Source organism: Halichoerus grypus, chromosome 11, assembly GCF_964656455.1.
Source record: "Halichoerus grypus chromosome 11, mHalGry1.hap1.1, whole genome shotgun sequence".
Classification (NCBI taxonomy): domain Eukaryota; kingdom Metazoa; phylum Chordata; class Mammalia; order Carnivora; family Phocidae; genus Halichoerus; species Halichoerus grypus.
The window spans coordinates 86,734,132-86,751,067 of NC_135722.1; the positions used below are offsets into that span (position 1 = coordinate 86,734,132).

General features: G+C 47.4%; 1 protein-coding gene across 4 annotated transcripts in view; it reads right to left on the reverse strand.

Annotated features, from left to right (window-relative positions):
* Positions 1-1,705: 1,705 nt before the first annotated feature.
* APLP2 (amyloid beta precursor like protein 2) overlaps positions 1,706-16,936 on the reverse strand; it is an 86,587-nt gene continuing 71,356 nt past the window's right edge. For 2 of the 4 annotated variants that reach the window (XM_036086312.2, XM_036086309.2), the window contains 9 exons: positions 16,471-16,629; positions 15,505-15,633; positions 11,997-12,096; positions 10,339-10,491; positions 8,822-8,857; positions 5,733-5,818; positions 4,928-5,002; positions 4,441-4,596; positions 1,706-3,195 (listed from right to left, as the gene is read on the reverse strand). In XM_036086312.2, coding sequence (XP_035942205.1) covers positions 3,094-3,195; positions 4,441-4,596; positions 4,928-5,002; positions 5,733-5,818; positions 8,822-8,857; positions 10,339-10,491; positions 11,997-12,096; positions 15,505-15,633; positions 16,471-16,629 — 996 coding nt within the window. In that variant the 3' untranslated portion in view covers positions 1,706-3,093. The remainder of the gene's footprint in view (positions 3,196-4,440; positions 4,597-4,927; positions 5,003-5,732; positions 5,819-8,821; positions 8,858-10,338; positions 10,492-11,996; positions 12,097-15,504; positions 15,634-16,470; positions 16,630-16,936) is intronic. The other 2 variants (XM_036086313.2, XM_036086310.2) reach the window with 1 other exon arrangement.

Sequence of the window (16,936 nt, forward strand, 5' to 3'; positions counted from 1 at the left end):
GTGAAAACCAGCCCCAGGCATAAAGTGCTATAAGCAGAGGTCAGGTAAACAAACCCCCTTCAATGAGAAAACAGCACCTCCTAGTGGCAGGTCATTAAAGGAACAAGTCAAGGCTGGAAATATTTCTCTGAAAATCCAGCCACAAGCCCCATTCATTGTTTCCAGAGAAAAGTCTTGGGGTGCCTGGGTGGCTCAGTCATTAAGCGTCTGCCTTCGGCTCAGGTCATGATCCCAGGGTCCTGGGATCGAGCCCCGCATCGGGCACCCCGCTCCGCGGGAAGCCTGCTTCTCCCTCTCCCACTCCCCCTGCTTGTGTTCCCTCTCTCACTCTGTCTGTCAAATAAATAAACAAACAAACAAAATCTTTAAGAAAAAAAAAACAAAAGCAAAAAGAAAAGTCTCCTATTGCCCCACATCGGGCTCCCTGCTCAGCGGGAAGCCTGCTTCTCCCTCTCCCACTCCCCCTGCTTGTGTTCCCTCTCTCGCTGTGCCTCTGTCAAATAAATAAATAAAATCTTTAAAAAAAAAAAAAAAAAGTCTCCTATTAATAAGTATCAGTAGCCCAAATTCAATTTTGCTGGGCAAAACGTTCGACTAACTTTCCCTCTTATTTTTTAACTAACCATGATCAAATAAATGATTGCTACACATTTACAGGAAGTCAATAGCTCAGAAGGAAACATGTCATTTAAAGATAACTTTAAAAATTCACATGTGTAAATTCAGATTTGTCGTCGTGAAAAGTGATGTTGAAAGGAATAATAAAGTAAGCAGCTCTCCAGAAATTTTAAACTTACAAAATTCACCAAAAAGGCTGCAAGATAAAGGCAATCACTCAGATTATAGACTGAAACTACATAGAAAAAAAATTTTTTTTTAAAGATTTTATTTATTTATTTGACAGAGACACAGCGAGAGAGGGAACACAAGCAGGGGGAGTGGGAGAGGGAGAAGCAGGCTTCCCGCTGAGCAGGGAGCCCGATGTGGGGCTCGATCCCAGGACCCTGGGATCATGACCTGAGCTGAAGGCAGACGCTGAGCCACCCAGGCGCCCTACATAGAAAATTTTAAAGAAAAAAGCAATCAGGAAGTCCAATGTTTAGCCAAATTAGCATTTTAGAAAACATAAAATATGGTGGAGGAAATCATTAAAGGAAATAATGAAAGAATATTTCCCTTAGACAAATAAAAGATACCAGCCTTCAGATTGAAAGCACTTTCCCTTAGTATTTTTAAGTAATCTCTACACTCAACTTGGGGCTCAAACTCACAACCCCGAGATCAAGAGTCACACGCTCTACTGACTGAGCCAGCCAGGCGCCCCTCCCTTAGTTTTAAATGAAAAAACGGAATTCAAGGGGCACCTGGGTGGCTCAGTCGTTAAGCGTCTGCCTTTGGCTCAGGTCATGGTCCCAGGGTCCTGGGATCGAGCCCCGCATCCGGCTCCCTGCTCGGTGGGAAGCCCGCTTCTCCCTCTCCCACTCCCCCTGCTTGTGTTCCCCTCTCGCTGTGTCTCTGTCAAATGGATGAATAAAATCTTTTAAAAAAAAATTTAAGAACAAACGGAATTCAAGCCTAAGAGCCAACTTGCTTGAGTGGCCAGATTCCTGTCCCTGTGGTGCAGCTGGGAACCTTCTAGGAAAGGCAGGAGGGTTACAGCCATCACCAGGGACTAACGCCACGCCAATGAAACAAGGAGTCTTGGTGGAAGTTAAAGTATTTATTGATGTGTTTCAACTGTACATTCTCCACAGATCAGATTAAGGAGTTTGTAGGTGAAGTTTATCTGTGCATAGTGGGAAGACACATGGATAAGGTAAAGGGGAGGAAGAAGAAGGAAAAAAAAAAAGGTCACAGGGAAATAGAAAAAAATACACCACAGGTTACCAGAACCTTCCGACTAAAATAAAATAAAGAAAAAGAATGAAAGGAAAAGAAAGAACAACAGAAGAAAAAGAAAAAACTGTGAGCATCACCAACTATACAAGCATCACAAAGACTCAGGTGAAGGAAACAAAATCTCCAAAGCTTTCCACGGTGTCTACAGAGCATTTCGTGTACAACATGGAGTATCCTCCTTGCACATAAAAGCCAGCCCCCCACCTCTCTCCTGGGCGTGTGGCACCCCCTACTGCGGTCTTCTCTGAGCAGCTGAGGGAGGGGGCGGGCAGGGAAGTCAGGGTACAACGGGGAGGGAGGAGGGTCAGTGCTGGGGCGGGGGGGGGGGGGCTGTCCAAAGAGGAAAAGACAGTACGTGTGGACGTGACTGGAAAGGGAAGTGAGTAGTAAAAAGCTACAGTAAGTCAACGGCAGACAGTGGAAGGACCTCCTATATAAACTACAGGCTAATTTCCATGGAAGAACTGGATTTAGAAGGAAAGCAGGAGTGGCTGCCCTAATCTGTATACGGTAGGCTTGCTAAAAGCTGCCGAACGCAAATGCTTTCAGCCTCCTGGGTGACACCAAGGTGCCCAGCACTGGGAACACCAGGCTTCCAAGAAACTGGTCCTTTAACATGATTCTGCGAGGGTCTCATGATGTGCTTGAGTGGTCAATGACGGTTCCCTATTACATTTAGTTTCTGGGCAACTTCCTGAAAGCTAGCTCATTTAAAAAGGGAATACTGCCTTAGTTTCTTCTTCTTTTTTTCCTAAGAAAAACCAGGACAGTGAATGAGCCTTAAGGAGTGGTTTATACAATGCAGCTGGGACGGCCTGCACATACAGTCCATCACCGAAAACCAACACTGTCCATTTACAGAGAGCATATGTGAGACAATACAATAGAAGTGGGATTTCTGATTAATTTAAAAAAAGAAAACTACATCAGTCAAATATCTGCAATAGATCATTTTTTTCATTTCATTTAAGGTTTATATATCATATATTGTTATATTAACATTTTTCACCCATTTAAAAGAATGGAAATTGTGATTCTACAGTAGTACTTTAGAGTCTTAATGATCCAGGAGGTCCGAACGAAATCCTCCGGGCGCAACTGCTGCTCAGGAGTTGACCCAAAACACTGGACCGCCATCTCCGGGCCCACCTGCAGCGCCCGCTCCACCGGGTGGCGCCTCGCGCTCCCTTCCGCTTAGATCTGCATCTGCTCCAGGTATTTGTAGGTGGGGTTTTCGTAGCCATGGTTCTGCATCTTGTTCAGGTGACGCTCCTCTGGGGTGAGCATTGGGTCAACCTGGAGGAACGAAGACGGAAGATCACTGCACAGATCGCAACACCGAAGCCGTTTGCTGCGCAATCCTCTGGGAACCAAAGTCTAGCTGGTGTCCAACTGCCACCAGGTAGACCAAACGAGAGCCAGTGGTGAGGACACTGGGGGAGGAGGAGGAAGAAAAGAAGGGGGCCAAAGAGGCTTCTGAAAGCTGGAGTCGTAAAAGTAGAGTCCGAGTTAAAGGAAAGAGTGAACTGAACTTCCTAGCACCACGGCGCCTACCATGTCTTATTTGGGACAGCCGGGCATCTCTCTGTTTTCCACTTGAAATGGAAAGAGCTCCACGAACCCTGGTAGCTGGGTTCTGGAGCTGAACACGCACCGGTTCTGCCTCCAGGCCGCCGACCCTCTCGTAAAATCAGAACTGGGACCACGTGATCTGTGGGTCTTTTCCAGCTCAGAAATTCTACTACTAGGCAGTGTCTAGCAGGAGGTGAAACCAAGTCACTAAGACACACATCTGAACTAATTTTCCAGGGCACATCACATTCCTTATTGTATTCATTTTCTGGAACCAAGAAACTCTGGACATTCCCATCACCTACCTCAAAATGAGTCGTAAGCAATTCTAATTATGAATCAGCAGAAGACGGAACCGAAACAGTCTGCTCTGGCTCTAAATTTCCTGTTGCTTTTTTCCCATTAAAAAAAGACTATTGGGACGCCTAGGTGGCTCAGTCATTAAGCGTCTGCCTTCGGCTCAGGTCATGGTCCCAGGGTCCTGGGATCGAGCCCCGCATCCGGCTCCCTGCTCAGCAGGAAGCCTGCTTCTCCCTCTCTCACTCCCCCTGCTTGTGTTCCCTCTCTCGCTGTGTCTCTCTCTGTCAAATAAATAAAAAAAAATCTTAAAAAAAAAAAATCAGCAACAAAAACAAAGAAGGGTATCGACAGTCCTCATTCCCAAATACCTAAACATACTGGAAAGAAGGAAACACCAAGGAAATAATCTGAGCAAAGTTTTCATCCTCTGCAGCATAAAACGCTCTTATGTTTTCCTCACATTCACAGTCAAAGGCCCAAATTAATGTTAAAATGTGACAGGGCCGACATAATTCAGTTGGGGCGGACTTCCAAAACATGACCTGATAACCCAGTGACTACTTTAACTGAAGCGCGACACCCAGGAAGTTGAGATGTCTGCACGCCATAACCCTGACAGCACAGAGCGAGCCATCCCCAGCTCGGGGCCACGGCACAAGGCCTACTCACCTCCACGATCCCATGGCTGATGGTGCCATACTGTCTCTTCCTCAGCATCACCAGGCTGATGACGATGACCGTGGCGATGGCCACCGCAATGACCAACAGCCCAATGAGGGCACTGCTGCTCAGACTGAAGTCCTCCCGCAGGGGCCCCACGGATTCCTACAGTAACAGAGCAGACGTGCGACAAGGTCTCGGTGACTGCACAGCGGGAGACATGCACTCCACGAGGGCCTAGCTCCTGGAGAGTCACGACCCTGAAACCCAGGGAGCTCCAAGATCCTGCCTTCCAAGTAACCATCCCCATAAGGAGAACTCCCACTTTTCCCAATCTCCACGGAGATCCTAATTTTAGCTTTCTTATCCAAACGTGTGGAAAAATGGGGACGGGGGCCTTTGGTAACTTGAGACACTGGGCATCTCTCTGTTTTCCACTTGAAATGGAAAGAGCTCCACGAACCCTGGTAGCTGGGTTCTGGAGCTGAACACGCACCGGTTCTGCCTCCAGGCCGCCGACCCTCTCGGCGTTGAAGATCATTTCCTTAACGTCCAGAGTCTCGTCGATGACCTGAAACGGTATGAAAAGGTCAGCAACTGGGTGGAAGGGGGACCTTCAGTACAAATGGAACCGCTTCTTTTCTACTCCATTTATTATTTGCTGGAAGGAAGCGGACACCTGAGGATACCCACTAACCAAGCAGTTCGGCACGTTCTAAATCCACTCACCAAACCCCTAGAGGAGCTGGCCAGTGTGGACACACGGTTACTCTGTCACAGCTGGCCCCTCAAGGCTCTCGCCTGCATGTTCCTTTAGGTAACCATTATGGAGAGACATTTCAGGACAGACTCCCAAGAAGTCATGTTCAAGTATCGAACTCAGTTGAGGAGAATCCAGAAATATCAGTGACAAAAAAGTGCTTGTAGAATAATAATAGTAGGCACAAACCTAAAGCAAGAGAAGAGTCAAAGTCGACTCTACTCCAATTTCAAGTTACTAAATCTCTATATTCACTTGAAAATGGCCTCCCATATTTTATCCCTATCTTCAGTTGCAAATATATTTCCCCCACTGTATAGCAAGAGAGGAGCCACTGCTGAGAAATGATTCTGTATTCCTTCTCATACCCAGATGCTAAACAATACAACCAATTTGTGGGAGTAGTTGGAGCCGACCCATCTTCTACCATATGGAAAAGGAACACATGGAGGTTCATCTGGAAAGCATCTAGAACAATGCCACTCATGCTAATTAGTCTCAAAATTAAAACAGGGTAGGGCAGAAGGGAGAAATGGCTCACCATATTTTCATCCACTTTATTCTTACTGTTAATCACTTTCTCCTCAGCACCGATCAGCCCTCCATCCTGCTCTCCCACTCCAGATCCTGTGTTGGAGAGAGAGCACGGCTTAGTGTTTCCCAGGCTGGGCCGGCCTCATGCCAACCTCACAGAAACAGTAAACTCCCTCCTGAGCGCCGAGGAGCCCTTGCTGATCACCTCCCCACCCCCACCGCCCACCCAGGCTAGATGATATGCTACTTTGTTCCCATTTCTGGGAATGCACTGTGCTCTAGAAGGATGAATGGTACAGGCGTTTTTCAGAGGACCGATGGGTATAATGGAGGAAGAGAGAGTGCTTACTTATATCCAACTTGGAAAAATGGAATGCCAGCCTTCAGAAAAGAATGTTTAAGGTAAACAGAAGTGGCGTCCAAAGGCATTCTAGCACAGAAAAACATGTAATACCCTTCTGGGATATTACCAAGCACCTATTATCCCACAACCCGGTTCTTCAACATCCTGGGCTCCCTTTGGATGGACGAACCATCATACCAGCAATGAATCTGCACATCTGCCTCGGGCATCATATTTTATTCCACAGACAATTCTGTCTACCTGAAATACCCTCCTTGCCTGACGAAGGACCTTGTCCTTCGAGCTGCAGCTCCTCTTGGGAGACATTCCCAGCTTACAGCACTTAAAATCCTTGTTTATCCTCATTTGTCTTCTTCTCTGTCTCCCACTAGCCTGTCACCCTCTGAGGGCTTAGATCACAGATGTCACATCTTCGATGGGGATTAGAAAATGAACAGGAAAGAGGCATTCCACAGACAGGGAGAATTCTAACACGAGGGTGGAAGGCACTGTTCTACATGTTGAACAAGACTAGCCACACTCCTCTTGTCAAGGTCAGACGTCACCTGAGCCAACGTCACCTGTGCGTGGCATCCCCAAATGACAGTATCCAAAGATGTGGCGTGACTGAAGCCAGCACGAACCCAGGCAGAGGAGAGGTGACAAGCCATCCTCCTTATTTCTAGCTTCAAAAAGCATGGGACTCCTAGCTCTCCTACCAGTTTTTTGTGAATAATAAGATACACAGTTCTATATAAATGTCTGTGATTTGAACCTTCTATAAATAGATCACCCTGACAGCACACTCAGCATTCTAAGGGGACCACCTGCATGTGAGGAAGACTCAAACAGAAGTATATGCCAAGCACTGCTGTCCCTGGGCTTGCCGACAGTGACACTAGGTCCAGCCACAGCACAGCTCACAACCAGACTCATTCTTGACGTGGAGCCGTGAGTAACAGCTACCACGGGGGCCGATCACGAGGGCTAGCTACTGCGTTCACTCATTAGAAGGCAGCCAAAAATAATGCTGGTTTTTCCTGAAACATTCACTTCAAAGAGGAACTTCACAACTCGATTCTAGGGTGAGTTAAGTCAGGGCTGCCTTTTGTAGTCTCAAAAGGCCACTGAAACAGTATTACTGCACACTGACTATTGGAGAAAGAGGAATCTGGAGAGGTGCTGTCTCAGCATGGATGCGGATGAGCAAGCCTAGTAAATTCTAATCCTTCCATCACTCCCTCTCTCCTCCTCCAGACTTTAAAGGTCACAGGGCACGATCCTATTGGAAACGTAACGTGGCACTGAACCAACTAATTTTAAATCCTACTACTAGTCTAGACTGTAATCATACTCCTTTGGTGGTATAACCCACATGTTTTCTTAAACACTGACCAAAACCACTTTGGTTTTACAGAGGCATAAACAAGTGACGTTAAGAGAACAAAAATTCACGTTTAAATTATTCCAACTAGGAACGACAGGTATGAGGATGAAAACCAGGTAAATTTCTAGGAAATTCATCTCTATCTACAAATACCTAAGATGTACTACTGTTCAGAGGAAAGGGAACTCCGTCATCTCCAAGAAGAGGCATATTCAAGTAGAACCAAATCAAGCATTTACATATACATGACTTTTACAAGATTCGAACTGCACTCTCATGTTCTGAGCCAAAGCTGTGGCAAAAACCACAACATCATATTCTTAGAGACCACTGCCCGGTCCACCCAAAGTCTGCCAGAGCCAGTACACTGGGCTCATAACACACACACTAAGAACACACTGACCCTAGGACGGCGCACTACCCAACAAGCTGGGGAAATTCAGCAGCATTGTATGGAACAGAAACAGCACGGGCTTTGAAGACAAAGGAGCTGGGTTCAAATCCGGATTCCTCCATTTCTCAAAGTCATGACTGAGCAAATCATGCAGCCTGAGGCTTCTTCAACCACCTAATCTGTCTGAGAGAGCGAAAAACCCGACCATGAGGTGTGCTCAGTGCATTAAATGAAACCAAGCACGTGAGGCCCTCAGCACAGTGCTCACAGAGTCCTAGCCTGTTCTGAAGCTTGGACACTCACTACCACGCAGCAAGAGTTCACCTGTCACAACCTTTCCATCCATCAGCTTCTAAGCTTTTGAGGAGTTGCTACAACTCCAGACAGGAGACAAGTGGGCATCAACAAAGGGTCAGGCGCGGCTAAAAGGAAAGGGAAAGATGTAATGGGAGCAGCATGGGGCGGAGCGGGGGGGGGGAAGAGGTCAAAGAAAACAACTCTCTACCTGCCCCTAAATCAAGCATATTTTAATTTTTTAAAAAGATTTTAAAGTAGACTCTACAGCTAATGTGGGGTTTCAACTCACAACCTGAAGATCAAGAGTCGAGAGCTCTACTGACCGAGCCAGCCAGGCGCACCCAGCATATCTTCAAATACGTGAGCAATTCCAGCCAACCGGTTTAAGTTGGATATGCATTTAAAAATCTACCCAGACGAAATGTTTCATAAAATATCTGTATTCTCTGGACATCCAGAAGGTAAGTTCAGGATGGCCACCTTATCACCAATACCACAGACACTGGATCCTACGTGCAGGACACAGGGCTACTCTGGTTCCACTCACAGCCATGTCTGAAGAAATGAGGTGGGAAAATCTCAGGTGATGGTATGACACAGAAAATGAAACTCCCGACACATGGGGGAAGTGAAAAGGAATGAGGTCTTTAAAGGGAACATCTTTGACAGACCAACCTTTTTTCATTGGGTGGTACAACTCCGGCTGAGTGTCTAGCAGAAAGGAAAACAATAAAAAAAAAAAAAAAAAAAAATAGCACAAAAAGGAGATTAAGAAAGAAAATGGCTTCTTTTGAAATTCCTATCTTAGAATTTCTCTATAATGTGAACAGAAAGTTTTCTTCCTTAAAGACATGCCTGAAATATCCCATAAACAAACCAGCAGGTAAGATCCAGAGCATATGGACTGGAAGGCAGGAGAGAAAAAAACAGGTCTGCCTTGGGTCTTTGGGGGAAATTTTGGGAGATTCCCAAATTCTTCAGCTGAGCTCACAAAGTTACTTCTCTCAGGAAATAATAAAAACAAAGGCAGTATCTATCGACTGTGGTTTTCTGACAAGGGGACAGGGTCCTCGTTCAAACCTGTCCGAGATGCCCCCACCCCAAACAAGGTGTGTAAGCATGGCCACCCTACAGGCCCATGGAAGTCTGGCGTTTGGAAGTGTGGGTTTTAGGAACGAAGTGGTATCTGGCTCCTTTCTCAGATTCTGTTTGAGTATCGCAGGGTCACCCAAACTGAGCTGGTGCTTCTGGGGTAACTAGTTCAGAAGGCATTCTGTTAAGGTCTGAAGGTGAAGCTGGGTGCCCCCCAGGGTCCCCGCTCAGCAGGTCTCTGTTCCAGCACTGCTGTATCTGGCCAGGGGCAGGTGACTGTACCCAAGACTGCAGGGGTTCAAATCCTTACTCTCCACCTACAAGCTACGTGACCCGGGGCAGACACTTAACTCTTTACATCGTGGAATGCTCAAATGAGGGCAGGCCCCAGGACTCAAGGAGAGCAGCCGTGCACCAGGCTTAGCTAGAGCGGCATATGAGGACTCCGTGGTTGTGGCCACTATTTCCCCCGTCACCGCCATCAGCAGCAAACAAATAAATAGAAACGGATTCCACACCCCGGTCTCAGGGCAGCGGGCTCAGCAGCTTGTTTATTTCTGGTGCAGACCCACAGCTTTCAAAGATCCTTTTAGACACCGAGAACCAGCAAGGGAATAGAAGGAAGCATGCCAGACTGGGAGTCAGAGGGACAGGACTTCTGATCCCGCCCACCCCCTCACCCCCCCAGTACCAGACGTGTCACCTTGAACAAGTCAAGCCATCTCTGTAGCCTCCCCACTGCCTGCCCCCCTCGCTTGCTATGAAAAGCTGATGACCTCACATAACACGGAAGTGCTATTTAAGCAGGAGAGTGACGTCCACGTGCCAGGAGTCACACACTCTGTGGAGGCAGCTGACAGGACCAGGAAAAAGAGAGGGTTTCACACAAAGCGTCTATGAAGTGGGAGGGTATTACTGACCTCATGGGGATCCTGAAGCCGGCGATCTGGAGGCACCCGGCACGGTGCCTGCACACAGTAGGTGCTCAGTGAACCCCTGCCCAGCTGTCACCAGGAGCACAGCCCCCCTGCCACAACCCAGGTCCCAAAGGCTCCCTTTGGGTTTCTAACCACCCCCCCACACCCCCCACGCATACACACCTTCGTTCTCAGGTAAGGACGGGAAGGGATGGAAGGGGCGGAACGGCAGGGTCTCATCACTCTCTTCGGAGCTCACCCGGACGTCCACGGGGGTCTCGGACATAGAGGCAGTGAGCTGGTCCGTGTCGGCTCGCTGCTCTTGCAGCAGCTCGTCTGACAAAGACAGACACACGGCAGGGAGCCGGCTTTCAGAAGGCCCACCAGCGCAAACGAGGCTCACTCGGGTCATTACAGAACGTGAGGCCTGCTGCGGCGAGCACCTCGCCAGCTCGCGGTGCAGTGGACAACTGCCTCCTAGCTACAGCCCCGATTCCACAGCACCGCAGAGCCCCGGCCCCGGCACGCCTCTCTCCTTTATGAGCCCGCTCTGGGGCTCACTGGTTTCTTCCCACGGCAGACATTTTTCAATGACCCCGCAAACTGTACCTCCTATCTACTGCCCGGACCCACTTCATGTCCAGCAGCAACTTCTGTTTTCTCTGCTTTTCCTCAGGGAAGTGGGGCACCACCGTCCACGCTGCTGCGGATGGTGGAAAGGCCTGGGCACTGCCCTCGGTGCTTTCCTGTCCCTCACACCCCCGGCACCCGAGCCAGCGGCACCCCCTGCTCACCCTTCCTCTGAGACATGCCCTACAGCCCTCACCTCTTTATTTCCTCCACGACCACCACAGGGCCCACTACCAGCGTTTCTCGCCTGATGTTTAATGGCTTCCTGGCAGGTTTGTAATTTTAATAGCACACAGCAGCCAAGGACTTTTTTTTTTTTTTTTAATTCCTGTTCTTTTTTAAAGCATAATACAGATCTAGTCACTCCCTAGTTTAAAACCCTCTAACGGCTTCCCATTTTCCTAGAATAAAACCCAAACTCCTTGCTTTTGCTAAAATCTCTGAACTGGCCTCTGCCAACTTCTTTGGCCCCTTTTCCCCCACTGTGTTCTCGCCACACTGATCTACTCAAATGTGTCCACTCGACTTGAACTTCAGGCAGCTGCAGCGGCCATTCCCTGTGCTCAGTGTTTCCCCCTCGTGATCTCTGCATGGGAGGCTCCTTCCCGTCATGCGGATCTCAGGTCACTGTGCCCGAGACGGCCCTCCTGACCACCCAGCCACTCTCCACGGGTCCACCCTGTCCGTCCGCCCCACCCCCACCCCGTGGCACTCCTTGTCTTATTCTCCTGATTCCCCTACTGTAACCTGATTTCCAGGATATATGCCTGCTCACACACCGTTTTACTCTGTGACACACAGTAGCCACGATAAATATTTGCCAAATAAATGAAGCAGGTGAAGAGCAGAAGAGGGAGGAGAAGTGAGAAGGTGTGTAAAGCAGGCGCCTTGAAATGCATCAGGAATTAAGGGGCAAAAGGGCAACAGGAAGTTCCCCTGGTCCCTTGCAATTTCACACCTTAGAGTTTTTCTTCCGGTCACAGAGTAAAGGTCAAGAAACTCAAGGCTCCATGGCTCACAGCCAGTACATCTGTCCTGGGTTACTCCTTGACCTTGCCACATGAGCTCCAGTGAATTCGAGACTTACACCCCGGCGTGCTAATGCCCAGCTTCCTGGCCCTGGCTGTCCCGACTTCTCTAATCGTGCACTCTGCCACCCCCGAGCCTCAGCCAGAAGTCCCACTGGACCGCGATACAAACACAGCACCCACCAATTTCCTCTTGGATTTCCTGGGCTACGTAAGGTACTTTGTAGAGCAGGGAGAGGCTCTGGTTCCTTCTTTCTTCAATCACATGGAGATGGGTCATCACCTGGAGGTACAGTACGGTGGAGAGGCCTTGTTACCAACAGAGCCAGGCCCGGAGGAAACTTGCAGACACACACTTCTGCAAAGATCAGCTGAAAAAGCATATTCTCTACAGAGTCCAGCAAAGCAGCTGGCCAGAGGAAATGCATCCACCCCACCCTTATTTGCTGACCACTGCAGTACAACAGTCCCCCCCTTCTCTGTGGGGCCTACGTTCTAAGACCTCCACTGGACGCCTGAAACTGCAGACAGTACTGAGCCCATGCATACTGGGTCTTCTTCCTGTGCATACATACCTATGATAAAGCTCAACTTACAAGCTAGGCACAGTAAGAGAGTAACAGTAACTAATAATAAGATGGAACAATTATACTATAATAAAGTGATTTAATGGGGTCTCTCCCTCAAAATACCCTCCCGCACTGTACTCACCCTTCTCCTAGTGATGAGGACAGATGAGAAAATGCTACATGAGGAGATGAAGTACGGGGATGACAGAGGCCCTGGGACACAAAGTTAGGATCCTACTGACCTCCTGACGACACATCAGGAGGATCATTCGCTTCTGGGCCACAGCTGATCTGTGGGTAACTGAGACCACAGAAACGAAGCCTCCGATGTGGGGGGTGGGGAGGGGCGCTGATGTCAAGGAGTATGTTCAGATTGTGTGTAATACCCCTTGGTGATCTGAGAATTTATCCAGACAGTGCTCGGAGTTAGAAGAAAATTTAATTTAAAAACTTTCACTAGGCAGTTATTGATTTGATTTTTATACGAGGCACTTAGCAACTATACTAATCGAGAGTAAAGGAACCCTAATTTATACAATGCCAGATACTCGGTAAGGTTTTGCTGAGTGAAAGATGGAATGAGTCAATTTTAACCACTGGTCAGATTAGATGGTGTAAAAAGAGAATGAAATCACTGGCTAAAAAGTAGATTTGCATGGAGAGGGGGCCATTCATGGATTTGCTTAGTGAAGTAATTGCTTGAAATGATTATCATGGTGAATAACAGAACAAGTTTATTCATATTTAACTGAATTAGTATTCCTTCCAATATTTACACCGAGGTATAAGTAAACCTGATTTTAAGGGGTGATAAAGACTTACCTACCATCTATCTTCTGTAGTTCACTACACCTTCTCTGAATGCAACAGTTCTAGGTTGTTCATATTTTTTAAAAAGGAAAAAAGCCATCAAAACTGGTCCCTTTTAAAGCTTTTTTGGGGTGGAAATGAAAGGTGACGTGGGCTAACATCCACCCCAAGGCCACAGTGAGGCCTTGTGTAGTAGCTCACAGGCTAATTCAGGATGGTTACACTTGCAGTTACCACACTCGTCCTAAAGAGGGTGCTCTAAGCCCATGGATTAATTATGTGGGCTTGAAGCCATTAACATGGTCAAAATGGAAAAAAAAAAATTAAATGGAAAGATGCTTTTACTGTAGATTGATGCCTCTCTGACCTTTAAAAACAGGGATGAAAGCAATTTAATTTTATATTGGCCATTCTTTCAATCAAGTAAATTGATGGGAAAGCACAAGAGTAAGTGCCTTAGAGAGAGAATGCAAATGCAAAGTGAAAATGCACCACCCCCAGTCTTCGCGCGTGTGTGGAGGCTGTTATACTTCAGATGAATTAAGGAGCCATTTGACTGAAGACCGTTCATATGCCCCCAGGAGAAACAAGAGCCGCAGGGTGGAATACTGGACATCCGTGTCTTCACGGTGAGCCCTGAGCTACAGGATGAGGGGGAAGGGCACCACACCACTCACACCCCAGACCAAACACGCCAATTGCCATTGGCTGAACATAGTCAGCACTTTCTAAAGTGTAGATAACGGGGAACATGCAAAAGTTCATGTAATTCAGCAGCCAAGTTCCACTAGAACTAAGGGCTTAGAGCACGCAGCAACTATCATGCCGGGGGAGCTGGGTTTCCCCCGGATCTGCTAAGAAGGGAACGGTCCGCTGCGGCACCGCGATCTTGCTGGCAGGCAACTCATTCCCTAGTTGTCGATACACTGATCAAGGTCTCTCCTTTCCTTCTACTCTCACACCATATAAAAATGGCTCTTCTGTAAAATACTACGTGATCTACGTTATAATCTAGTTTTTCCACAAAAAATCTGGGAGGAAAAAAAAAAAAGTCATGTTTTTTGTTTTTGTTTTCAAAAAACCAAGTAGACCTGAAAAACCTAGCCCCCGTCAAGGTGGATGCATTGTTCCACCTACACTTCCTGGAAGCTACTCCAGGACTTGGCCTTCCGCCTTCTCTTCTACTCCAACCAGCTCAAAGCAAAGCGTTGAGCTTCAGACCCATACCACATGCCTCCCACGGTCCCCAGAGCCACCCCTGTCCACATTCTCCCACTCTTCTCGTTCTCCCAAACATCCGACTGCTAGATCAACTCTGTATGTTTAAAAGGGTAGTTATTCTTCATCTTTATAGTACTATAATTAATACTACATTGATGGTGAGTTGCTCAAGGGTACACAAGGGATTCCATTTTGCAAGGTCAGATGCTAGTGCCGAGTTGGGCACGTAGACAGCAGGCACTGTCTACACAGCAGGTTCAGCCAACTTCTGAACCAGGGGAGCAGCCACCTCAGTTGCAAGACTCCTAAGACTTCCGGGCAGATTGCCTTGCAATCCTAAGACACACTCGGCAAGAGGCTGGGAGGGGAGTCCCTGAGGAGATAGGCAAGTGTCCTCGAGGCTAAGTGCATCCCATGGACACTGGACAATCAGCGTAGCACGACATTTAAAATATGGGAGGAAATTAAGATCAGTTGTGTCCTGACAAGGCCCTCTAGGAAAACCAACAGGCTAAGCTATTAGACTTGCTGGTTTACAAGGAAGCCAGCAGTCTTGCAGGCAAGGCTTCTTTTATACAAATACAAGAGAGTAAAATGTTTTGAGAGTTAACAGATGGATGATACCGAAATTAAGAGGGTCCAGAAATGAACCTCTCCAGACTGTAAAGGAACAAACCCAGGAAGGTACCAGTGTCTGTCTCAATGTACAAAACAAAATAATTTTTAAGAACTGCTTGATATAGTTGCCTAGAAAAAGACTTCAAATATTCATTCTGGTGGTACCTGAAAACAGAAATAAACGGATATAAAAAAAAGATTGAGAAACTGACTTAGCTCTTCAATATGATCATGCATTTCTAAACTTCCAGAAACTCTTTTAAATAGAAATGATTTAATAGAAGAAAGTAGGGGGAAGGTATTTTTTAAAAATCGTATCTTTGCACAAACCAACTCTTGTAACCTCATAATGTCTTCGGAAACCATTTATCATTTTCCAAGCACAACTATCAGCACTGCCCAACCACTGGTCAAAGCAGAGTCTCCCCGCTAGAGACACTCTCCCGCCGCAATTCCTACTCTGTTTAGAGTACCTGGGATTTCATTTGGGCTGCCTTTTCTGGGTCAACAGCCAACACATGCTGGTAATGACGGATGGTATGCAGGCGATCTTTGTTCTCAGCGCGGACATAACGCCGCAAGGCCTGGAGAATGCGATGAGGCTGCAAGAGAGAACAGTAGTTTTAAGATCCAGAGACTACAGAATGAAAACAGGCAGGAAAGCAAAGCTTAAAAACACTCACCTAAGAATGTAAAGCCCAGCCAGGCGTAAGGATGAAAGCTATGCTTTTTAAAGCTTTTAGCTTACCCAGTAGCAAGAAACTACCTTTCTACAGAAAGTAACCAAAAACTAAGCTCCAAAGCTATAACCAACAGTATGTTCCCACTCATTCTGTCCTCTCCCCTGGGTTAACAGTGTCGGACACCTTAATTACAAGGTAGGCAGCCCCTGTGTCACCCAGAAAAGACTTTTACTTGCTCACTTAAGAAGGATACTAATATCCTACTTTCCAATACTTTCCATCCCCTCAAAGCAAGGCAGGTTAGAGTTAAGGGATAAAGAAGTATGAGGTCACTAGCGCAAAGGGCTTCGACGTAAGTTCCTTTACCCTTTTCATAACCTTATTTAGAACAGAATTGAGTGCAAAAGCTTTGAAAGACAGGTTTTTAATCTTTGAAAGTAAAGCTACTACAAAGATTCAATAATTGAGTAACTACCAACCAATATCGTGAGGTAAGATACTTCCGTTATCACAGGAGGCATATGCAAGCAGAAAGTGTGATGCTACGGTGACCTAAGCACATACTAGAACATAATACCTCTTCCTCCCTACTCTTCTTTCCTTACCTCCTCCAGCCTCGCCAGAACTTGTCATAGAAATGGAATCTTTTTTGCTGACCTGTGTGTCCTCATCCGTTGGTTCTACACATAGCCTACGTTAGAGCAGGCAACCCCCAGGACAGCGTTCACCAGTGACTGGGCTCCGCACAGCACTCACCCGCGGGGGGTCGGACTGCAAGGCGGCCAGGTAATTCTCCAGAGCCATTCGGCGGCGGTCGTTCAGCATAGCTTCCACTCTAGCCAGGTGGGTTTCCACCAGCTGCTGCTTCTCGCTGGCTGCCTCCTTCTCCAAGGCTTTAACCATAGCTTGGAAGTGCTAAACCGAGAAAGCAGGACCGACAGGTAATTCGTGGTGCCTGGAGGAAGTCTAAGCAAACAGCCTGAGACCGCGGTGCTGCCTCTCCGGCCCAGAGCCCGTGCGAGTCGATAATGGGGTCAGAAGAGTGGAGCAAGGGTAAGATCCAAGTACACTCTATCTGATTGCTGTTGGAAAAATTACGTCCTTATCTAATTGAGAGCATGTTAAATCTGAGCGTCGGAGTCCGAATTAGCACTTCCGTCACTGAAATCACTAGTGTTATGAGCCCAAGGTGGGCTTTCCCAATGTGCCCTGCAAGAGAAGG